Source organism: Erpetoichthys calabaricus, chromosome 11, assembly GCF_900747795.2.
Source record: "Erpetoichthys calabaricus chromosome 11, fErpCal1.3, whole genome shotgun sequence".
NCBI lineage: Eukaryota > Metazoa > Chordata > Cladistia > Polypteriformes > Polypteridae > Erpetoichthys > Erpetoichthys calabaricus.
The window spans coordinates 93,166,727-93,192,926 of NC_041404.2; the positions used below are offsets into that span (position 1 = coordinate 93,166,727).

At 38.9% G+C, this 26,200-nt stretch overlaps 1 protein-coding gene across 4 annotated transcripts in view; it reads right to left on the bottom strand.

Moving 5' to 3' along the window:
- syt3 (synaptotagmin III) overlaps positions 1–26,200 on the bottom strand; it is a 151,814-nt gene that overhangs the window by 43,599 nt on the left and 82,015 nt on the right. For all 4 annotated transcript variants that reach the window (XM_051933709.1, XM_051933708.1, XM_051933707.1 and 1 more), the window contains 2 exons: positions 8,288–8,652; positions 7,823–8,073 (listed from right to left, as the gene is read on the bottom strand). In XM_051933709.1, coding sequence (XP_051789669.1) covers positions 7,823–7,982 — 160 coding nt within the window. In that variant the 5' untranslated portion in view covers positions 7,983–8,073; positions 8,288–8,652. The remainder of the gene's footprint in view (positions 1–7,822; positions 8,074–8,287; positions 8,653–26,200) is intronic.

The window sequence follows — 26,200 nt, forward strand, 5'->3', positions numbered from 1 at the left end:
AGGTGACTGTGTGCAGAGGGTACAGACTTATAAATACCTGGGAGTGCAGCTGGATGATAAATTGGACTGGACTGCCAATACTGATTCTCTGTGCAAGAGAGGACAGAGCCGGCTATACTTCTTTAGAAGACTGGTGTCCTTCAACATCTGCAATAAGATGCTGCAGATGTTCTATCAGATGGTTGTGGCGAGCGCCCTCTTCTACGCGGTGGTGTGCTGGGGTGGCAGCATTAAGAAGAAGGACATCTCACGCCTGAACAAACTGGTGAGGAAGGCAGGCTCTATTGTACGCATTAAGCTGGACAGTTTGACATCCGTGGCAGAGCAACGGGCGCTCAGCAGGCTCCTATCAATTATGGAGAATCCACTGCATCCACTAAACAGTGTCATCTCCAGACAGAGGAGCAGTTTCAGCGACACACTGCTGTCACTGTCCTGCTCCACTGACAGACTGAGGAGATCGTTCCTGCCCCAAACTATACGACTCTTCAATTCCACCCGGGCAGGGGGGGGTCGGTAAACGTTAACATTATTCAAAGTTATCGTCTGTTTTTACCTGCATTTTTATTACTTTTTAATTTAATATTGTTTTTTTTTTGTATCAGTATGCTGCTGCTGGAGTATGTGAATTTCCCCTTGGGATTAATAAAGTATCTATCTATCTATCTATCTATCTATCTATCTATCTATCTATCTATCTATCTATCTATCTATCTATCTATCTATCTATCTATCTATCTATCTATCTATCTATCTTGCTAGCTAGCTAGAATTATGTCCTATAATGGGCAAATATTTTGTTGAGCTGTGTGACATGTGTTGTAGATATTCTCGTTGGTTGATGCCCACTTTGCCAATTATGATGGCAATAATGATAACTGCAGTCCTAACAGAGATGATATTAGGTACACAACTACACAGCACTTGAAGCCTGCATGCACTCAGCCTCATCTGCAGGAAACAGGAAAGAATATTTAGTACGGAACAGTTGGGTTTGGGTATGGGGCTTCTTGAATTGTATATTTTCCTTGTGGGAAAAAAAAACGCTAATGTGTATGATGAGTTTTCATATGTCTATATGAGGAAAATAAGAAGCATGTTACATTTTTTAACAAACACACTGCTCTCCTCCATGCTGATATAAACTGGGGCCAGAGAATATAATTGATTTTACACATGTGCTGTGGATTACCTGTGTTATCTTCTGTGAACAAGACCTTAAAGAGAAAGAGTACACAGAAAATATGTAAAACTGAATAGCTCCCTTTATTATTTTACAATGAAAACATACATAGAATCAAACATCTTTTTATCTTTTTCTGAAGTACAGCTTTGGGAAAATTATCTGTCTTGGTTATTCTGTTTTCATAATAGCCTGATATAAACATGGCAGATTCAGGTCACAATGGAGTCCCTTATTCTCCTTACTTTTGGCAAAGACTGACAATGATCTATGTAATAATTTTATAAAAAATAAGAAAACTCAGATAATTCTGTATGTCACCAGAAAAACACAATGGACAAGCAGGACTGACTGAAGAACGTACTAAAAATGGACAGATGAAAAAATTAATATATTGACCAACCTACATATCTTTCTTTCTTTTTTTGCTCCATTAAATTTGTCTCTATATACTGTCATGGACACCAGGTATGGACTGGTGTTCCAACTGGGATGGTTTAAGCATCTTTACTCGATCGGAGGGCAGTTTAACAGAAGGACTGGGGAATATCAATCATATGGATTATTATCTCCCCCAATAAAATAAATGGAAGTCTGTCTGGGTTACAGTGTCTGCACGGATACCCGCAGGGCTACCAGGGACTTGCTGTCCTGTTGAATAGTCCTGCTGGGCTCCATGGGTGCAGCCAGGTGGACCTGCAGGGATAGACCGTCCCTACTTTAAGGAACTTACACCTGACCCAGAAGTGCTTCTAGCATAAAGGAAGTCACTTGACTTCATCCAGGTGTGTTGGAGTCAGGAGAGGAGCAGGACAAAACTCACCTGGTAGCAGTGGAGAAAGAAAACAAAGAAAGAGAGAGAGAAAGAGAAGAGAGAAAAGGAACATTTGTGATTGCACAACTTGGGAGAAGTATTTTGCAAGTTATTTGTAGTGAAAAGTCAAGCAAAATGACACCTTTTACACTTGCCTGAAGAATGGGCCTGAGTTGCCTCGAAAGCTTGCATATTGTAATCTTTTTAGTTAGCCAATAAAAGGTGTCATTTTGCTTAACTTTTCACTACATTCATAATGGCTAACACGGTACAACACCCTAGTAGGTGTCCTGTTGCAGGTGTCCTGTTGTTGGTATGAAGGAGCTCCGATAGCGTTTCTTGACACACTTCTGTTGAATAATTAATTGGTTGAAAGTACTCAGTTTTAGTGTGTCAGAGAGAGGATGTGCAGAATTATCCATAACAACATTCAGTTTTTCTTAAATTCACTCCTTTGGTACTACCTCTGGGGGTCTAGAGTGCATTTTATAACTGAGCTTGCCCTTTTAAATAGCTTGTTGATTCGTTGGGCCTCTCTTGAAGTGATGTTACCAGCCCAGCACACCACTGTTCAGAAAATCGCACTGGCCATCACAAAGTTATAGAAGATGTGAAGGATGTCACTTCCCACATTAAAGAAACACAGTCTCCTAAGGAAAAAGAGCCTGTTCTGCCCCTTCTTATATAGTTCGTTTGTGTTCTGAGACCAGTCCACCCTGTCATAAATGTGAACCCTTAAGTACTTGTAGGAGTGGACCACTTCTACATCCACTCCTTGAATACTGATCAGACATAGAGGCTCTTTACTGTGGAAAAAGTCAATAACAAGTTCCTTGGTTTTGCTGATGTTAAGGTACAGACAATTCTCTTTGCGCCAAGAAATAAAGTTCTCCACCTGACTCCTACACTCTGTCTCATCCCCTTTATCAATACACCCCATAAGTGCAGAATCATCTTAGAATTTCTGCAAGTGATATGACCTGGTGTTATATTTGTATTTGGAGGTGTACAGAGTGAAAAGAAAAGGAGACAGGGCTGTTCCTTGTGGTGCTCCATTGCTCCCATCTGTATCAGAAACACAGTCCTTGAGCCTCACAAACTGCAGTCTGTCTGACCGATAGTACATTATCCAGGACACCATAGGCTCATCCATACTTACAGCATAATATCAGTAAAAATGAGGGAGGGTAAACCAAAATCTCCAGTACTACACAAACCCTGAATAAGAAACAAATTCCCATGATCAGCCCATGGCCAATTGAACTCTCAGCCTTTCCCAGAGTGTTTAAACAATACCTAGACAAAGATGCTCAGCCAGGTGAGCTGACTGCAGTACAGCCACATGCAGGCATGGTGCATGTTTAATTCTGAGTTCATACTAATGACACTGGTACTTCTCTCTGTTGTGAGCCTAGACAAAAAGCAAATGTGGTGCCAGGTGACAGCTATAAATTACAAGCAAGCTTATTCATCTCACTTTCTTTAAACTTGCTGTTATGTGTATCATAAGAGCAGCAGGCTGAGCAATGCAAACTGGGCCACCCAATCCTCATCAAGTTCTTCCATCCCTACATAATGAAATCCCAGACATTCCAGGTATGTCCTGAGTCTACTCCAGGTCTTCTTCCAGTGGGTATTGACTTTAAAGCCTCCGGGGGGTGTGGGTATGTGCCAGGAACATCCTAAATACATTGTTAAACTAACTAAACTGGCTCCTTTCCACCCAGACAAACAGTTTCTCTACTCCAGGATCCTCAGTCTATCATAGACAGTTAATCCAGCAACCCCCTGAAGAAACCTTATTTTGGTCACATGAATTTACAATCTCATTCTTTCAGTTATTATCAGAAGCTCATCAAATTCCTAGTTCGAGGACTTCACTAGAACAATCTGGTATAACGTTCACAAAGCAGCTGTCATCGTACCGATTCATTGTAAAGCCTCATGGTCACCACTACCTTCATTCGTGAGCAAGGTACTTGAACTGCTCCACTTGTGGTAGATTCTCACTGTACACCTGAACAAAACAAGTATCTCTTTTGAAGGAGAGGACAATGACCTCAGATTTAAAGATGTTAATTCACATACAAACCACATGACATTCTGCTATGAAACATTCCAGTGCATGAAGGAGTTCATAGTCTAGTGAGGCCAAGAGGACAACTACATAGGTGCAACTTTTAGGTTTTCAGAGTCGATACTTTTCAACCCTTAGCTGTGTCTTGATATCCTTCTCATGGAAATTATGAGCAGGAGCCCAACATACACACCGAACCAACCTGGTTAAATGCTATATATGAAAAACACAACTCTCTCTATGTAAAGTAATATCACATAGCAAGTAGCAGCATTCAAAGAACCTAATATTATGGAAGTACCTGCCACAAGATACTATGGAAAAAGCTGCCACAAGAGACTATTTAATCCACAATCATGAGCATTTTCAAAGTCAACAAAAATACATTTAAATATGATTAGCAAATTCCCATAAAATACCTGTGCATGGGCAGAGTTGATTCACATTTCTCCTCCTGGACCTGAAGTTCAAGTATTGAATGAATTCTCCATTCTAGTATCCTGGCATAACTTTTCCAGGTAGGCTGAGGAATGTAATCCTTCAGTAATGGGAACACTCCCATCTACCCCCACCTTTAAAAATGGGGAACACCAGTCAAGTATATGAGTTTCAGGGCATTTTCCCAATTTTCCATGCATCATGACCATAATATCCAGTGTTTTCTAGATTTCCCTTCGGATGTCCTCTACTCAGAAATTTCAGTCACAGAGATGGACCCAACTGTAGACAATGCATAAGGCACTGCCTCCACTAAAAGGAAGGTGTATCTATCAAGTTTAAAAGTTCAACAAAATGTTCATTCCACATCCGGTAAAATATCCATTTTTCCCTTCCCTCAGAAAAGCCAAACTGATGTTCCATTAAGCTTTATCGGGTATCAAATTGTTTGACAGAACCTCTTCAAGGTTGTGCAAAAGTATTCTCTATGGTGTTGCCAAACTCCACCCACTCTTAGCTATTTGTTTTGACCATTGTTGCAACAGCTGCCTTTTCACCTGGCCACTCAGTCAACTCAAGAAACCTTCCTGGTAACACAGTACAGAAGGCTTCTTTCTGCAACATGACAGCTCCTGTCAAATTATTGTCCACAAGGGGGTACAAGGGTTGTCACCATGGCAGACATTAACAAACTTTTTGCCACAGCCCACCCTTGATCAAGAAAAATAAGTACATGTGTACTCCTTATAGGGTTATCTATGGAAACCAGCATAAGGGAAGGATTCAGATCAAGAACAATTCATAAATGACAATTCTGATTAAATAAAAGAGAATTTAGCCCAGTACAGATATACCAAGAGTCAGGTGTTAGAGTAATGTTCGCCTGTGTGCGCATGGTGATACATTAACACATGTAACTCAGTCAGGATCTTTCTAAAAAAAGAACACATGGGGCTGTAAATTGGGCTCAATAAAGTGATGGGTGTGGGGCTGGCACATACCAGTCAAATGAGAAATGAGTGGGATGCATCCAGGCACACTAGATCCTGGCAATGAATACTAAAAACCAAAAGTGTAAAATAAAACAAACAATAACACAGCATTTTCCATCACACCTGCAACTCTAGCAGGAGAGGGTTATCTAAAAATCTTCTGTCAACAAGATTCAACAGAGAGATAAATCAAGTTTTATTATGACATGTTAAATTTCTAACAATCTCTGGGACGAACCTAAAAGAATAAAAGAATAGCCATAAGTACAGAGTTGCTTCAGTTTCCTAACTCTGTGAATCTCTCTGTTTAATTAGCTTGCCTAATAGAACAATAGAAAAATGTCATAAAGAAGATCAGACATTCTCATAAACATTCCTGCATTTCTCAGCACTTTTTATAGGAAAATGAATGGTTGCTATGACATCCGACATCAGTGTAAACATGCCGTCCACCCACAAATGTATGCACATCCATGGTGAATAAACATTTGCAACAGTTGTGCAATCATCTTAGAACCTCAGTAGAAAATAAGACTATAAAAGCTGTTATTAAAACCAAAACAAACAAAAAAAAATTTTGCGACAATGTAAAATTGACCCCATCATCTGATATAGACAGACAGACAGACAGACAGACAGACAGACAGACAGACAGACAGACAGACAGACAGACAGACAGACAGATAGATAGATAGATAGATAGATAGATAGATAGATAGATAGATAGATAGATAGATAGATAGATACTTTATTATTAAACTCCAAATACATCAGCTCAATAGGGAACTGTTACAATGAGTAAGCAATAGTGCAGTGCTAAATAAACTTGCATTACAATCTGAGTTAACTTCTAACAGTGCTGCTCAGACCCAAAATGAATTGAAACTTCATACTGTAATCTTTCATTTACTTCTTAATATGAACCTTCTTTTTATCCTATGCCATCTTTTTGCAATAAGTGTTTTTTCTTCTATCCCCATGCCTGAATCTCTTCCATTTTTACATTAAAACCTTTTTTCTTTCCCTATCCTGCTATTACTTAACTTTACTTGATCGTCTTCGACCCCTTTCTTTCTTCTTCTGCCATTACCTTTCTCTCTATCTTTATATAGAATATTGACAAATGTGTCCACTGATTTGTTCACCTCCCCCTCCCAGTCTTTCACTGTTTTGTTGTTTCTCGTAAATAATTCAACAGTCTGTGTATTATTAAGCTGCTCGTTTGTACAAAACATAGACTGCTCAAAGAGCAACCATTGATCTGCAAGCTGGAAAATCAGAATCAGAAAGAAATGGAAAGAGAAAGAGACAGAAGGAGAAAGAATGATGTAAAGGTGGTCCTGAAAAACAATGACATTGAAGAGTAAAAAAGCAGAAGAGGAAAGGGATGCATGCAGGAAGTGGTGGAAAGAAGGGGAGAGCAATAGAGAGAGAAAGAGATATGAAGAGAGAAACAAAGAGAGATAGTTCTTCATGCATTAGCTGTGTGTGTATGTTTGAGTGCTGGTGCGTGTCAGAGTGTGTGGGTGTCTTATTAAAATTCTCCTGACATCACTCCGTCAGCCGCTTCAGTCTAACCAGCTGCCACATTATAGATTTCTCTGGTGCAATGAAAAAAAAGATGTGTGATTACTATGAATAGAGGATCGAGTCCAACTGCCAGATGGTGGTGGTACCACAACTTTAAAAGTATTGACTAACGAGTGCCGACGGCTTCAGTGTCTATACAAGTCTTTCAAAAAAAGAAAAAAAATGCTGGGCAGGATATTCTGCTTTTCTGGAAGTCACACAATGACACACATGGGGATCCCAGAGTCTCCACCTCCCACGTAACGTAATACTGTATGAGATAATTTTGCCTTGCACTAATCTCCAGAAAAGACTTCACATTACAGACAAGGCTCATACATTATTACTTTGGTACGCTTAATTTCAAAAGCCCACTCCCGTCACCTCCACTTGTTCATTAACATAGATCTTTGCAAGCATTAGAATCCCCTATAATGGGCTTGCACCCTGTACAGGGATGGTTTCCTACATTGCAGCCAGTGCTGCCAGCATAGGCTCTCACAACCACACTGACCCTGAATTGTATTAAGTGGGTTTCAGAATATTGTGCTGTTTGACACTGTATCACAAGATAGTTTCCATAGACCCATTTCTGAGCTCACTTGAAACAGCAGCATTTCTAGGCTTCACCCTCATCATGTGTCCAGGATATTAACAATCTTCATGTTATTATGTCTAGAATTTGTCATTCACCTTCCCTTCTGTGTTTTAGACAAAGTGCACTGGACAATTAACAGCTGACTTCTTACCTGTGTCTGTATGCCTTGTTCGCCCCCTGTCCCGTAGCAGATAGCTGAAATCTTGGCACCTTTCATTGGCCTCATAGGCACGTAGGCCTGAGTTGAAGCAGAGCTCCTGGACAAGTGTTAGTGCACTCTTACAGATCTCATCTTCCCAGTCGCCCGACATGATGAGGGACAGAGAGGAGCATTGCACTCCAGCAGAAACTAATGGAGGAGATGATAGGACAGCAAATCTCCTGCTCTTCTCCCCTCACTGTCTGAAAAGTAATGGCAGGGGCATTAGTCGATCATCTCATCCTGAATATAGTTTTGTATACCTTACGTAGCCCACAATGACCCTACAATGAATAGCTTAAATACATGTTTTGTAAGCATACCGGAATTAACACATGCAAACAAAGTCAGAAATGGCATGAACTGATTAAACTCAAAGCAGTGAGGAACCCACACCAACAAATCATAAGAACTCACTTCCAAAAAGCAGGACTGTAAAATCTTTGTACTCTTATGTCATCGCTGTTGAAGAAATGATGCCGATGAAAAGATTTTTTGCTGGATAGCTGAGTAAGATCTGCTACACCTGCTTTTGTGTGAATTATAGAAAGAGAGTTGATTTTAAATCTCCACCCTGTAAGAGATGGGGGACAAGATAAAAGTATCCAGGCTTTGTTCAAAGTGTAGACAAGACAGATGAGGGAGTGAGCAGTATTTTTCCAGTTTCTCAGAAGAAAATTGCCACCGAGTTACTCTCCTGGTGTCTTCATTTTTCTACACATTTGAAGTTTTATAATACTGGGTGGTTTGGTCTGGTTCTCTTAAAAATTCTGGAATTTACTCTGCAAGGAAAGAAAAAAAGATCAAATTAAGTCAATGAATAATAGTCATGCATAGCCATTTGAGATTTTTGTACTCTGAAGATATAGAGGAATAAATCATACTCAGAACTTCTCAATGAAGGAGGTAATAAGATATCTGACTGAGTCAGAAGCACGGTATGTGCCTAGTTGTCAACTCATTAAAATGAGGCTCTCCCTCCAATTCAATAAAGGTGTTTCTTCTAATGTTTGTATTATTTTACTGTTATTCCTAGTAGTGTTTCTGAACCATAGAGCAATCCCACAGCTCGGAATAACAGGGGACTTTTCAAAGATGCTAAGTGAAAACCCTCACTGGGATGTCTCTTGAAGAGAAAGATCTTTGCGTGAATATGCCTGTTAGCTTAATTGATTGAAAAGGCATGTGAGTGTGACTTTGTCCCCACAGGTGGATTGCAGTTCCCTATACAATGTTGTTTCATCTGCTAACTGTTCTAAACCTGGAGAGGGAGGCTCAGCCCATGTCATTAACAAGAAAAACGCGAATGTGTGAGCAGGTTCAAAGTTGGTTTAATCAGACAACATAAAGAAAACAAAGAATTTTTATGGCGGTGTGTTTAAGGATCAGCTTAAAAATCTAATACATAAAAAGTAAATACCATATTTTACTATAGCATGTAGGACAGGCAGGCCATCAGTTAAACTGATACAGACGTATGTGCTTGAAAACACAAATGTTGTTACTCCTTTACTAAATAACATTTAAAATTGTGTTATTTAAAAATGCACTCATTTAATTCACTTGTTCATTATTATTAATACTCATTAATAAAAATCATCCATTATGATCCTATATTGGAGAGGGTAATGAGCAATAATCTTTACTATAACAGACAGGATACTACCCAGTGATACAGATACTGATACAAATGGCTGAAAGACATGAAATCCATCAAACCTCTTTTACTGGTGGAGTTGGGAAACACACAAACAGAGAGAGACAATTGGCAGTAACATAAAAAGAACATGCTCTGGAAATAAGTGGTGCCTAGTGGCTAAGGTGATAGGATGCTAATTTGTGAGTCCATCAGCTACATAAAAATGTAAGCCACTGTAACATTGTAATTTTTAAGTTTTTTAAGTGGATGAAAGCCCAGTTAAATGAACTGCACAAAAAAAAAACCCTGCATATTATAACCTTCAGGATTTCAGCCTATATCTTCTGTCTTGTTAATTAAATCTATTCTTCTAGTTTAATTTAACAAATTGCGTGGGAGACAATTGGCTTAGGGCAACTTCCAAAGAAAGGCAAGACCTCCAAAGTAATGCGGTAAACACTTGGCAAAGCATCTTAAGTGAACATGCTATGCAAAGCATTTTAAGAAGTCATTGTGCCATAAACCTAATGCCATTAGCCATTAGCAGAAATATTAAGTGCAGAACCAATAATTACTTGACACATTCAGAAGTTTCATACTTTGTTTACAAAACAAAAAAAAATCAATGAGTTTAAATTTAAACCTGTTTTTCCCATTCTAGTATCATAGAATATTAGGTTTGCATACCCCCATGTTAATAGGATAACCATATAACCTGTACTAATTCTATTTGTAATAATACTAATATAACCACTGATTCAAAATGAGTACAAACGAGAGAAGTAAACAATTCTAGCTTTAGTGCACCAGTATATTTTGCAACCATCTATAATATAGTGAGGGGGTAGTCCTATGTGGGGCTGACTATCCCTGTTTAAGTCCACTGGCTATATAACATAGCTGATTCGTTTAGTGCAAGACTGAGTGTTGTGAAAAAACAAAACATTGACAGGATCACAAATTAGCCCTGAAGAGCCCTGAGCCCTGCTGCAATGACTCCTCTGGGACAAACTTCATCATGAAACAACATTCCATATGACCATTTCCTGAAATTCCAAGGGGGGAAATACTATTAACAGGATTGTCATTTATTTAAAGCAGTATTGATTCAGTGCCACATCTGGTGTGAGCCTTATTGGACTTTGAATAATAAAGTAAAAATATTGTCAGTGTATTCCACATATTATTTCTGAAATTAAGCACATTACTAAAGGGGCTTAGATTCATTTTTACCAGAATGTAGCACTTAAAGAGTTATAATTAGTAAGAGGATTCACACACATTAACAGTAAAATGTCAGGGAAATGGGTATGGCAGTAGTAGTATTAGCATGGGATTATCAACATATTGTAAAAGAAAATGCTGCAGCAATGCAGTCAAAATTAGCGATGGAGTCTGTTATTGATGACTTTGTTTGAGAGGAAAAATGCTTGATTGTTTCAGCTCATTTACCTTACAGTTTTTCTTAATGACTGTATAACATTTTCTACCAGCTAACATATTTCAACACAGCAGGGCAAGTAAGTAATGCCCAGGGAGGTGGCAGCTAAGAAAAATGGTACCAGGCTTATAAAAAATAAAAGGAAAAATCACTATTATTTGTAATAATAAAAAAAAAAAAATCATTCAACCATTCTCTTTTACAGTGTCATGGGGGCCTGAATTCAATTCTCACAGCAACTGGTGTTAAACACAAATGCACCCTGGATAGGATGACTATATAGCGCAAAATCCAACAATGAATTTAATCTTCACATCTCTGCAATATAGGAAGAAATTAGTCAATTTAGAGAAAAAAATTCAAAACATGTACAAAAACTAGGAAACTCAACAGACAAAATATGAATTGACCTCATGTTCCTCAAATAATGAGGCTGCAGTACTAGCAACTATGCAACCATAACATCCAAAATATGACATTATTACTCACAGATAACAGTATTCTTTATGGGAGTCACTGTTACTTTTATTTTTTCTGTATTTCTGAATACATGCTAGTTGATCAGGAAAATAAACAGTTAATGCTGTTATTATTCATCTCTATATTTAGAACTACTCACTTTTCTCTGGACATGATCTCAGACAGTAGAGCCTGGCAGCACAATGTAAGGCACTCACCAATGTGAGATGTTGTTCTTTACATGGAGCCACACAGAAACATAAACATGTGATTATATAAGATTTATTTAATACCTCCATTTTATATAACAAAATTACAGGGAGAGAGAGCTTAAAGAATAATGGAAACTTAAACAGCAGAACTTCATTTTGCTAATTTGTTCATGAAATTGACCCTAAAATGAGTTCTGCAAGCAATTTCACAAATGTGAAACGAGACATCCCTGTCACGGCCGTGCTCCATCGACACCACAATGTTTCATAGTACTTTCCACATGGCTTCACTCATTCCAACCTTTCTCACGTTCTGCCTGCCTGCACATTTATACTGCTGGTTCCACCTCATATGATTCACTTGGGGTCATAGATAATAGCAAAATGGATTTCATGTGAGTTGACTTTCTCCAACTCCATAAGCCAAATGAAACCAGAACCCTCTGGAGGCTTGCCAACGGCCACATAACCAAGTCAATGGATTTTTGTAGCGCCAAAGTGTTTGCAGGTATAGTAGTTGCTCTCCAGCCATGCTCCCCTTCCATAATCTACACTGGAATAAACCGTCATGCTTTTGCACATAGGAAAAAAGGTTGCAGATGTGATAAAAAAAATAAAAGTGCTAATAGATAGATAGATAGATAGATAGATAGATAGATAGATAGATAGATAGATAGATAGATAGATAGATAGATAGATAGATAGATAGATAGATAGATAGATACTTTTTTAAACCCAAGGGGAAATTCACATACTCCAGCAGCAGCATACTGATACAAAAACCAAATGAAACAAATTTCACTTGTTGCAAAACAAAAGTTGTTTTGTAAAGTTTTTGAGTAGAAAAACTCTTATGTTTCAAAGCAAATTCAATTTCACACAAAACATTTTGGTTATTACTACTAAACACTTTACACAGAGGACATTTCAACATTACTGAATAATGCTATTTTTTATTATGAAAGAGTTCAAAGAGATCTGAAAATGTTGCAAATACAGAGAATTAACTGAAAGATCAATATAAAACTAGAGTAGGTCAGAACAGGAGTTCTTGGAACCGCATGATGCTCAGACTGACAAATGCTAGTGTATAACTAATATTGTTTAAATAAATCACCTGACCAAGTACTTTTTCTGTGCTCTAAAAGTCCTGGGGCCTCATTTATAAAGCTTCAACATGCACAAAAAGAGACTTGAAATGTATGTATACAAATTCCCATGCAAAGGATGAATTTTATAAAAGTTATCTTGACGGGTAAATGTGTGTATATTTATAGCAACTTGGACCCATGTTTACACAACATTTTGGAAAAACTAGGAACTGATGACACCCTTGATTATACAGGGAAAAGCAGCCAAACCAGCTAAATGACGACTCACATGTATATTAATTCATAACACCGAGCCATTATTAGAATGTGCGTTGAAGTGACAAACATATTGCATCTCAAAAACTATGAATATGATTTACAGACGGCATTTTAGTTCCTTTGTAAGAGAAACAATGCAACACATTTGCACTGAAGAACATTTTGGTTTTTCGTCAGTTTATATCGGCTTCTTGTCACTTCTCAAGGAATTGGCCCACAAGTCAGAAATATCATAGCCAAGCTTCACTCCATCATGTCTGCTGTGCTAGAAGCCAATAACCGACTGGCGAGGCACTACATCCAGTATGTTGTGGGTACAGATACATTAAACATATGTTTGCCAACATTAAAAGGCAATTTACAGCAGTGTCTGGTTCTTCTAACATAATCCGAGAAATTGTTATCATTCATATTGCAATAAAGGCACCTAGCAAGAATGAAGCTGCTTTTGTTAACCATAAGTAGTTGCATTCCATTAATGCTGAAGTCATCTGTAATGCCATGATATAGCTGTGTCTCAGTGGCCTGGGCCAGCCTGTGATTCCTTTATTTTGAGGCAGAGTAGTTTTGGAAGACATGATGATACTCTATGTGGTGGCTGGCTCGCTGGTAAGGTAACTGGCTGAACCCTCAGTTTTTCAAATGGCCTGGACTATTCATTGTAAAAGCAATAGTGACTACCTGCTCAGATGCTGGTGCCTTATGCCTTTCTTGGGGCCCCAGATTGCAGAGGAGAGGCACTATAATGCTATGTATGATCTTGTGCTATCAGTTGGGGAGCACAGCCAGATACTCTGAATGCAGGTGGTGGGGTCTTGACACCTCAAAACTGCTCAACCGGCGAATGACGATCTGGAGCATCAAGACAGCATATGTATGAGGTTGATTAGCGCACTCCATATATGGATGTTTCAGGGCTGTGCTCAAAGTGTGTTCATATATTGCACATTTGAAAGGTGATTGTGATTTGTAAATGGTGAATTGTGTACAAACGTGCATATATCAGGTTTTATAAATAAGATTTTTTTTAGCATACACATTTTACTGGTTTTTGGCATGCGCATATATTCACACTTGAATCTATGCAAGGTTTTATACAGTCAGGTTATTAAGTATTTGGACAGTGACACAATTTTCCTAATTTTGGCTCTGTACACCACCACATTGGATATGAAAAAAGCAATCATTATGTGATTGAAGTATAGACTTTCACTCACTTTAATTCAAGGGATTTAACAAAAATATTGTATGAGCGGTTTAGAAAAGACAGACATTTTTATACATTGTCTCCCTATTTTAAGGTGGAATTTATTGTCACAATGTATACTTGAATATAAATATTGCATGTTGTTTTGTGTTGCATTGCATGAATTTTTGATTCTTTGTTATTAATGCATAAAACATAATGAGATTTTGAGTGGAAATGTAGCAAAAATAAGTTAAATTCTTTTAAATTAATCAGGAGAAGCACAGAGGCAGTTAAGTTAGCACTACTGACCCCCAGCTCCTGAGTCCGAGGTTCAAGTCTTAGGCTTAGAGACTGTCTGTGTAGAGTTTGCATGTTTTCCCCTGTGTATGCAGTATTTCTCTGGCTGCATTTGTTCTTTTTTCACGAGGAGTAACAGAGGAGGGGATGCTGGCCCATGCATGCTGTTGCTGCTCCTCCCTGTTAACAACACTTTTCGTAAAATTCACCTTAATCCTGCACTTTTTTACACTTGTTTTATTTCTTTATTGTACGTATAGTTCGGGGATGCAGCTGACTCGAATTGTATGGATTTGGATTAATTTTTATGGACTTTATGGACTTTAACTTGACTGGAAACAACTGAATCTGTGGATCACGGGACGAGACCTATGAACATTTCTTTGTATCTGGCGATCTCGGAGCCTAGGATGATCTGTCTCCTTGATTATAGTTGCTATGCTGGTCTGCTCTCGATTCATTTTATTGTGCTTTATGACTAAGAACTGATCTGATGTTCATACCCACCTGGCTTGTGGCTCTGGGGTGATCACACCTGTAATACCCAGTGTTACTTGTTTGTGGCTGTATGTTGGAACCTTCAAATCCTGCAACCTCCTTCTGCTATGCTTTCTGCTGCTTTGCTATCGCCACTCATCTGAGCTACTGCACCTACCCGTCTCACGGGCTCCGCTGTACTGCTTCTCCACTGCTATCAGATAAGTATTGCTCAGTATCATGCTAAAATACTCTTGCAACAAACTCTTTCATATTAAACAGTTTGTCCAGAGCAAATGGTCTGACTGGAATACTCCAGCAGCAGCATACTGATAAAGAACAATATTAAATTAAAGAGTGATAAAAATGCAGGTATAACAGACAGACAATAACTTTGTATAATTTTATCTATAGCACAGACCTTCATTCAGAATTAGATAAAATAGCTCCTTTAAAACATAAGGAGGTTTCCTTTAAGCATTCAGATCCTTGGTATATTTCAGAATTGCGATCTATGAAAACAGCTGGCCGATGCCTCGAGAGAATGTCATGTAAGACTGGCCACACCGTGCACATCCAGGTTTTCTCTGACCACCAAAGAGCTTATAGAGAAGCACCAACTGCTGCCAAGAACACCCATTATGGCAGAATAATAGAAAGTGGCCACAATAACCCAAGGGTTTTGTTCTCTGTAGTTAATAAACTACTCCAACCTGCATCTGGCCCAACTACCTCTTCTACTGAAGTCTGTGAGAAATTCCTCCACTTTTTCCATAACAAAATTAAAGATCTAAATAATTCAACTAACATAAATACATTATCTGTTTATATCTTTCCCTGTTTTCCCACTCCATCCAGCTCCTTCTCTAAGTTCTCGCCAGTCACAGCTGCTTTTGTTAATGACCTGCTTTGTAAGATGAGGACGACTACTTGTGTACTGGACCCCATCCCCACCACACTACTTAAATCCTGCCTTCATGCCATAGTCCCGACTGTTACAACAATAATAAACTCATCCGTTGACACTGGCTTTGTGCCACTCACTTTTAAAACCGCTTCTGTAACCTCAATGTTAAAAAAAGTCTGGTCTTGATGCTGACAATCTTAACAATTTTCAGCATATTTCCCACTTACCTCTTCTGTGAAAGTTTCTTGAGCATGTTGTATCTTCCCAATTCACCAACTACTTAACTTCTAATAATTTGATAGAACCCTTTCAGTCTAGTTTCAGGGCGCAGCACAGCTGTGAAACTGCTCTGCTATGGGTAACCAATGATTTGCTTATGGCAGCAGACTCTGGACAAACCAGCATATTAATTCTGTTAGACCTTAGTGCAGCAGTGTTGACACTGTCAGACATGACATTCTATTGTTCAGAATGGAGAACATGCTGGGAATCTCTGGCACTGCCCTCCAGTGGTTCAAGTCCTATCTGACTGATAGGCAAGAGTTTGTTAGTCTTGGCAACAGCAGGTCTAGCACAGCGCCAGTCATACAAGGAGTTCCTCAGGGCTCTGTCCTCGGTCCTCTGCTTTTCTGTATTTATATGCTTCCCCTTGGCCATATTATTCGTAGTTTTGGACTGAGTTATCATTTTTATGCAGACGATACTCAACTCTATTTCAATGTTAAAAGTGGAACTTCATTAGAGCTTTCTCAGCTCACAACTTGCCTCAGTGAAATTAAACCTGGATGGAGCAGAACTCTTTAAAATTAAATTGCAACAAAACTGAACTCCTGCAAATTGGGACCAAAGTGCAACTTAATAAAATTAGCTCATTCCCAGTCAATCTTGGCGGTAATCTCATCAGACCTGCCTCTTCTGCAAAGAATCTTGGTGTCATTTTTGATATCTCCCTTTCTTATTCTGCCTACATAAATCACATTAAGAAACATTCTTACTTTCACCTCCATAACATATCACGTGTTCACTCCTTCCTCTCCTTTTCTAATGCTGAGAAACTCATCCATGCTTTTATCACATCCCGCATCGATTATTGTAATTCTCTACCGACAGGTGCCGCTTCTAATCCTATATCACAGCTCCAACTTATTCAAAACTCAGCTGCAAGAGTCCTTACACGGACCAGCAGCAGCAAACACATAACACCCATCCTGCTTCACCTTCACTGACTCCCTGTGTCTTACAGAATCGAATATAAAATTCTACTAATAACCTAAAAAGCCTTAAACGACCTTGCGCCAAATTACATCAGTGACCGTCTTCATCACTATGTGCCTGTCTGCCCACTAAGGCCCTCTGATTCTGGTAATCTTGTTGTACCCCACACTAATCTACACGCCATGGGTGACAGGGCCTTCAGCTGTATAGCACCCAGACTCTGGAATGACCTACCGAAATTAATCAGGTCAGCTGACTCCATGAATTCTTTTAAAAAACAACTCAAAACTCATCTGTTCAGGAAGGCTTTTAGCTCTACCTGACTTTATTACCCTTCTTTCAGTTTACCTCTATGTCAAGATGCTCATGTAATTTGTATGTGTGTGCTAGACCATCAATTATGTTGTTTGTTAGGCTTTTTTTTTCTCTGAATTTACTATCTTACTCTTCTTTATTTATTTAACTAATGTATCTGGTTTAGTACAATGCTATATACTGTATACCCTGCCGTTCTTTCTTAAACTCTGTGAAGTGCCTTGAGCATGGGAAAGGCGCTATATAAATAAAATATATTATTATTATTATTATTATCTCACACTTATGTGCGTGTTAATGTCAGGTTCCTCTATATTTGTTCATGTTTTAGGACAGTTCTAGCAGTCACTGTTTTGACTTTCATGTATATTTGGGTGTTTTATACCCAAAGGATTCTGGTGGTTACATCGGTTTTTCACATATTTTCCAAGTTTTTTATTTATTTTGTATTTATTTATTTGGACCATTTTCACCATTTTGTTTATTTGTCAATGGCACTGTTTGAGCTCCTGTTGTTAGGACAGTGTTCACATTGCTAGAGACGTGTCCTCTGAGGTGGTGAACCATCATCTATGATGCAATGGGATAAAAGTGCACTCCAAAGTTGTTTCCATATCCAAGTTCACAGATTCCCAAAAAACTATTGTTGTTGCTTTGCATAAATACCTTTTTAACTTTCCAGTTTTTGAATGCCTTTTGGTTCCTAGTGTTTATGATCTCATGGTTTCTATTTTTTGCTTTGTTTGTAGACCTACACATACTGTATTAAGGGGGTTCAAATAGTGGATGAGTGGCTGAACTGATCTGCATAATCAAGGTTAACTTAAAAAAACTTATTTTCATGCATGTAATATTGAGACATTAAAAAAATTAAAAAGCAATCTGTTTATGAGAAAAGCAAGCAGGTCCTCTTATAATATCTTTGTTATCCAGTGTGACCACTATGATCTCAGATATCCCAGATACATTAAGCAACAGAAGAGTTAAATGATTGAAAACTGTTTGTTATAAAAATTTCATGGTTTACAAAAAATAGAAAATGTAAATTCTAAATAATGTTTTCTGTAAATACAATAGAAGGTATCCTCATCTAAAAAGAAAATAATGCTGCTTAACCCTTTCAGTGTTGATGTAGACTTTTGTCAAAAGGAGGAGTTGACGATGGAAATCAACTGTAAACTGTGAAAGAACCAACTGTTATGTTTTAGTTGGTCTCTCGCTGCTAGAAGGAAAGTTAGATTCATTGATTTGACCAAGATTTTCTGCACTCACATGAGTAGCAAGGCGCAAAGAAAGGCAAAAATGGGACTGGCATCTGGTGAGAGAAAGCGATTGTGTAAAACAAAATACTCCGCAGACGACATTTTGCCAATTATCTCTGAACTGGACTATGACTTGTCAGACTCTGATTTTGATATAAGTGATCGAAAACGAATGTGAGGTTCCAGCTTCATCTGATTGGTCCCCACCTAATTGTGGTACTAACAATGTTCGCCAGATTGGACTGACACTTAACAATGATAAGAGATAGAAACCACATTGCAATGTACTGCGACCGTACAAGACAGACGGGCAGCAAGCCTGCTGCACATTCTTAGCAAACTGGCAGCCACAGCACGCAGCAACAGACGTTTTGTGTTGATTTCTGTGTGCAACCATTGCTTTTCAGAAACTGTTTATTGGAAAAAATATTCAGCCCTCAAAGAGTTAAATAAATGCGTTTTTATTTATTTATTTAACAACTAAGACTAACACAAATGCAGGCATCATACATAAATAAACCTGATAAACCATTAATACTGTCTGCCAAATATCTCAAAAGTCATACAATCTTTGCAAAGTGGAAAAGCAGCAGGCTTAGATGGATATATGCCAGAGTTTGAAAGAAAATCTTCCAAATCAATGCTGTCCAGTTGTATGGACACAGAGGGCCAAAATTATTTCAGGGCCTACATGGTGGAGGGCAGGAAAGTTTGGTATCATGGGAAATGTATCAAAAGACCCATCTTTACATAAAATAACACATTAAATCACATCTGCAGTACAAATTCTATTTAGACACCCCTCTTATCTGCCCATTCATTGCAACTTTATCCTGGACAGAATCTGATACATTTGGAGCTCACTTTCACAGTTCATAAATTCTAAGCACATGCTCACACAGTACAAAGATAATGATTGAGCAACCAAGATATTTATAATGAAGTTAATAAAGCATTCTATGTGTGTAATAGAAGCAATAAATGTCAATAGTGTCAATAGCAGATTCAACAATACAAATCAAAAGCAAGTAAATAAAAACAATTTTACAAAACAAATAATAACAACCAATAAGTGAAATGGGAAATCTCTCTCCTGATAAAAGAACAAGCAAAGAGCTAGGGCTAATCAGGAGAGATAATAGGGTAACAACATGTAAGCGGAACAGCAAAAGTTCTGGTGTTACATGTAACCGCCATGGTAAACAAAACAGTTGGGAGTGGCAAGAGTCTGGGACAACTCACACAATGTTATCAATAATAATACATTTTATTTACACAAGTCGCCTTTCTAAGCACTCAAGGATACCGAACAAATAATAAATAAAAAAGCACATTATACAGAAAATATAAAAGTTAAAACCAAACAAAGCCACTGTAATCATAAAGAAGAAGCCATTTTAAACAGATGGGTTTTAAGTTTACATTTGAAATTTGTAAATGAATCAATATTTCTAAGCTCAGTAGGTAGTGAGCTCCAGAGTTTGGGAGCAGAATGGCTGAATGCTCTGCTCCCAATGGTGGTTGGACAAGTGAGAGGGATGGTCAGGTGGATGGAGGAGGAGGACCTAAGGTTATGGGAGGGAATAGCAACATGAAGAAGGTCAGACAGATATGGAGGGGAGTGATTATGAATGGCCTTAAATGTTAACAGCAGAATTTTAAAATCAACTCAAAACTTAATCGGGAGCCAATGAAGCTGCTGCAAGACAGAAGTAATATGGTGAATAGATGGGGTTCGAGTAATAATGCGAGCTGCAGAATTCTGGACTAGCTGAAGCTTATGGAGAGATTTATTAGAGAGACCAAAGAGGAGTGAATTGCAATAGTCCAGACGAGAAGTAACAAGACTGTGGACAAGGATGGCAGTGGTATGGGGAGTGAGGGAGGGGCAGATGCGATTAATATTACGTAAGTGGAAGTAAGCAGACCGGGTGATGTTATTAATGTGAGATTGGAAAGATACTGTCGAGGATGCCACCCAGACTCTTAACCTGTGGTGAAGGGAAAACAAAGGAGTTATCAATAACAAGTGAGAGATTATTGGCTTTGGATAATGATGAGTTTGTACCAATGATGAGAACCGCAGTATTGTCACCGTTTAATTTAAGAAAATTTCAAGAAAACCGGGATTTAATTTCAGCAATGCAGTCAATAAGCGAAGATGGTGGAAAAGAGGAGGTGGGTTTACTAGCAAGGTAGTCATCAGCATAACAGTGAAAATTAATGTTATATTTATGAAAGATATTGCCAAGGGAAAGAAGGTAAATAATAAAAAGAAGAGGCCCCAGGACAGAGCCCTGGGGCACACCTGAAGTAACAGCAGTGGGTTGGGACGTGAAGGTTTTAAGCTGAATGAACTGAGTGCGACCTGAGAGGTAGGATCTGAACCATTCTAGTGAAATGTGGGTAATGTCAATCAAAGATAATCTGTTAAGGAGAGTGGTATGACAAATAGTATCAAAGGCTGCATTCAGGTCAAGGAGGATGAAAATAGTAATTAAACCAGAGTCAGCAGCCATAAGAAGGTTGTTGGTAATTTTAACAAGGGCTGTTTCTGTACTGTGGAGAGAACGAAAACCAGGCTGGAACTCTTCATATAAATTATTATGAGATAAGTGGGAGTGAAGTTGGATAGCTACTATTTTTTCAAGAATTCTGGAGATGAAGGGCAGATTAGAAATAGGGCAAAAATTATTGAAGCTAGAAGGATCGGCACCAGGTTTTTTCAGTATTGGGGTTATTACAGCAGTTTGAAAAGATGAAGTAACAGTACCAGTAGTGACAGAAGACTGAATTATAGCAGAAATAAGAGGGACCAGAAAGGGGAGGCAGGCTTTAACAAAAACTGTGGGAAGGAGGTCCAACTGACAAGTAGATGGCTTAGATTTACTGACGAGATCTGAGATTTCTGAGAAGGTGGGAAGCTGGAAAGAAGTAAATGAATGAATAGGTGGGTGTAATTCAGAGGAAATACAGAGAGAATCTGGACCGAGATGCTGATGTATCCTCTGGATTTTCTCATTGAAAAAGGACATAAGGGAATTACAAAAAGCAGTCGAGTAAAGGTGAGATGGTATAGAGTCTGGAGGATGTGTAACATTAAGTAATGAAAACAAAGACTTGGTGTTACCTTTATTACAAGAAATTAACTGAGTGTAATAGTTGGATTTGGTTTGAGCTATACAATCCTTCTAATAAAGTATACTAACCGACCCGCGGCGTAGTATACGCCGCATAATTATTTATTGATGGGTGAAGTTGTCCAAAATGGGGTGGGTTTGAGGATACGACTGTGAGTGAATGAAAAGATGGGTCTCTGGAGAGAGCAACATACAATTATCCATGACTGAAAACTGGTTTTGGCAGATACAGGCATATCTTTTTGAAAGTTTGGCCCTGTGCCTTATTAATTGTCATTGCAAAGGCTAATTTAACAGGAAATTGTCTGCGTGTAAAAGTAAAAGGCAAATTTGAATCTGATGGGGTCAGGGAAATCCGGGGAATAAGGACAGTTTGTGAGGTCAGTGGCGTAGCTAGGGGCGGACGGAGGGGGCGGTCCGCCCCGGGCGGAACATTTTTGGGGGCGGCATTATTGGCCAAAAGGCTCAGAACACTTCACGTGTAAGCAGCAGGGTTCGGAAAAATATCACTCATGAATGAAAAAAAGTCAAATTCTCTGATTGTCATCCACAAATGCTTCAAAAATCATTTTCAGACGGTCCTTCTGTGACGGCATCAGACACGGCAGTTGAAATTTATGAGGCAATAACAAAAATAAACAGAAACATTACACCGATAATAATTTCTAGGAAGATAAACAACTAATTCACAATGTATAATTTTGTTTCGTTATCAATCTGAATGCATTCTTGCTCATCCCCACCTATCACTTGTACACCACACCGGTTCTGGTTTTCGCAGCATAATTATATTAAACTAATAATCAGAACACGGCTTATCAGTGCGTCTCTACTATATTCTTGTCTAGTTGATGCTTATAAATAATTATATGTGAAAAAAATATTGCTGTTTCTCTCTATATAAATAAATCTTTGCAAAATGTATCTTAATTTTTCTCAATATGTCATTTTAATTGTCTTTTTAAATATGTTAACATATTCAGATAGGTTGGAGGACAGTAAATTGAAGCCCCACCCTGCCCTGAGTGGCGCGAACTTGAGTTACACCACTGTGTGAGGTAGGAGCTGCGATAGTTTTACACTCCAGAACATTGCGGTGAATGCTGGTAACAGTCAGTCTAGTGCCATTACAGAGAGTTCTTGCTGGCATGGGGTTTCTGAGAAACATGACGACTGAACCAATTTTAATGTTGAGTTTATGCGGAGGCATGCCAGTGGGAGTAAGACTGCTAAGAAATTCTTCGGGGAATGAAGGACGTTCTCGGAAGTGAATGGTGATAGTAGCTGGAAGTATTTGGGACATCGCCACAATTTCTGCTTCGCCACCATAAGCTGTGGAAGTATTCATGTAGTCAGCGTATTGTTGAGCAGACTGTATGACTAAGATTCCGTGACTAAGAACAACGGACAGCACATCGCCGAAGTTATCGCAATGTTGGTAAACAAAGGTTACAGCCATGTTGCGAAGTTCGAGAGCAACAGTTTCGTCGATGACATTTTTCCAGAAATATCCGACTGACAGAAAGAAACAGTTACCTGATGCAGGAATTTGTATAACTTTGAAAAAAGAGTTGTTTCCATGAAATACATGTGAAGTGGTGGCCATGTTAGGAAAATGACCAGTCAACGTGGCTCAGAGGTGCATGTGGACTGTAGCACAGACCAAAGCGACTCAGGATGTGTTTGGAAAATGAACAGTCAACGTGGCTCAGAGGTGCATGTGGACTGTAGCACAGACCAAAGCGACTCAGGATGTGTTTGGAAAATGAACAGTCAACGTGGCTCAGAGGTGCATGTGGACTGTAGCACAGACCAAAGCGACTCAGGATGTGTTTGGAAAATGAACAGTCAACGTGGCTCAGAGGTGCATGTGGACTGTAGCACAGACCAAAGCGACTCAGGATGTGTTTGGAAAATGAACAGTCAACGTGGCTCAGAGGTGCATGTGGACTGTAGCACAGACCAAAGCGACTCAAGATGTGTTTGGTGAGGAGTTGGGGGCGGGCACATGAGCAGGCAGTGCGCATGCCTCGAGAGTGAGGGTGGACACGGGAGGAGGGTTACAGCTGGCGGGCAGGGCTCTGTCATGCGTATCCCATGACGTGGGAGGAGGGTTACAGTTGGCAGGCGGGGCTCTGTCGTGCGTGCGTGCGTACCGCATGGTCAGGCGACTTGGTCTTTTATATATATAGATGATTTTTATGCATCTCTTTCTGGATAAAGTTTTTTTATAAAGCCGTTCAAGTTGCCTGCTCTTGGCTTTCAGAAGCCAAAGTTCAGGTGTAAACCAGGGGGCAGAAAAAGAAAAGGAAACAGATCTGGTTTCTAACGGAGCGAGAGAATTAAGAATACCATTGAGTCCAGTGTTATAATATGAGACCAATTCTTCAAGAGTGGATAAATTATAAAAGTCTATGTGGGAATCAATTCTAGAAGAAAGAAAATCCAAGTTAATATTCTTAATATTATGAAAAGATACGACACAAGGAAGCTTAGTAATAGAAAAATTAAGTTTAGCATTAAATGAAAGGAGAAAATGATCAGTTATAGTGAGTTCATCTGCTGTAAGATCGAGAGCAGCAGATCAAGTCCAAGATACAGTATGTCCTTTACAAAGGGTGGGAACATCAGTATACTACTGGTATCCAAAACTCTCAAGGCAAGATAAAAGTCTCTAGAGAAAGGGATATTGATATTGTCCATTTGTATATTAAAATCCCCCAACAGAATTATGTTTGAAGAAATTGTAAATAAACGGGTAAGAACGGTAGCAAGGTAATTCAAAAAATCATTGTTTGATTTTGGGGAGCAGCAGACAGTTGCAATGATGGTAGGAATAGGCCCAGAGAATTGACACACAGTGGATTCAAAAGAGCTAACCGGTTAAACAGAGAATGTCAAACTTACGGTCAATGAGGAGATCCTGGATGAGATGCCCCTTGCTTGTGAGTGAGCGGATGTTCAGTAGACTGAAGTTGACAATGGTGCTGTCGCATTTGGCAACGGTGGAAGCTGACTGAACTAGGCTGGCCAACACACTGTGGTCAGCAACCCTATCTGTGTTACGTGGAGGGTGCCGAGAGTTAGACCAGAAGGAGTTAATTTCTTTTGAGGTGTCCATTCAGAATCTCCAGCAGGAGCCACGATGGATGTATCTCTGATGAGGGAGAAATATCATGCCCGGGTCGAAATGCAGGTTGGATAGCGAGCGACAGGAGACAGCAAACAAACATAAACCAGTCCACATTGTAGGCGAGGCCACAAGCAGCTCAGGCATCCAAAGAACAAACCAAGTAAGTTTCGAAGCTACTGCATAAACAGCCGTACACAGCCACACAGAGATATGAGCAATAATGGCAATATAGCCAGCAAAATCACCAGTCACAGCTAAAATCAACAGTCTAGTTACCAGTGAGCAGCGGCAACCATCCCCACACAGCGTTCACTCAAACCGGATGTTCTATAATATTGGTAGTGGGATCCTCAGGGAGCAGGATATACATTTTAATATCCACAAAATTAGTGGTAATGAAACTCTTCTCTTTCTGTTGTGTGAGAATGTAAGTTAATGGGAACAAAACAGAACATTCAACTTTTTTCAAACATAATGTACTCACATATACACAATAGTTTGTGTAGCAAAAAGCAGTACTTGTGAATAAATATTCCAAATACACACACAATGCAAGAGTGACTATAATGAGAGATTTAAAAAGCCAAAAGAACATTTGCAAGAGCAACCATAGCCCAGAAGGGAGATGTAAAACCCAGATTTATTATGTCAGAAGAAATAGCAAGAAGGAAATATACATTCACCAGCGGGACTTAAATTATAAGATGTGCGTTTAACATCACTGAGGCTTTGGAATTGACAATATGGCAAAAAATCTTTATCACTGTCACACAAGACTGTTGCTCAAAATATCTGTATAATCATATACTAAGTTACAGGTAAGTTCAAGGATAATATGCTTGAAGTGAAAAAATCAAGGCAGTATTCAGTTTGGATGGATAAATATTATGTAAGGAGAGTCACAGCCTCCAAGATGAAATTAAGGCATGAGGACTGACCAGGTTATGGGTCCCCCTCACTACTTTGCCAGCCAATTAACAACTGTAGCATTATCAAAGTTGTGAGAACTGACTACAAATACTTGTAGTATACATGAAAAACATCCCCAGTACTGCAAACCACAAAATTCAGAAGACAAGTATAGAGTACTGGTGAGTACTGGTTCAATTGAAGCACTAGTGAGGACTACTTCATATTTCTTTCTGATAATACTGCTATGACTGATACTAATAAGTTGATTATTTTTGTATGTTTGGTGGATCAGGAGTTCAGTACTTCAGAAGCATCAGCAGTGTCAGTATCTCTTAATGGATCTGTTAAAGCAACTAAATATG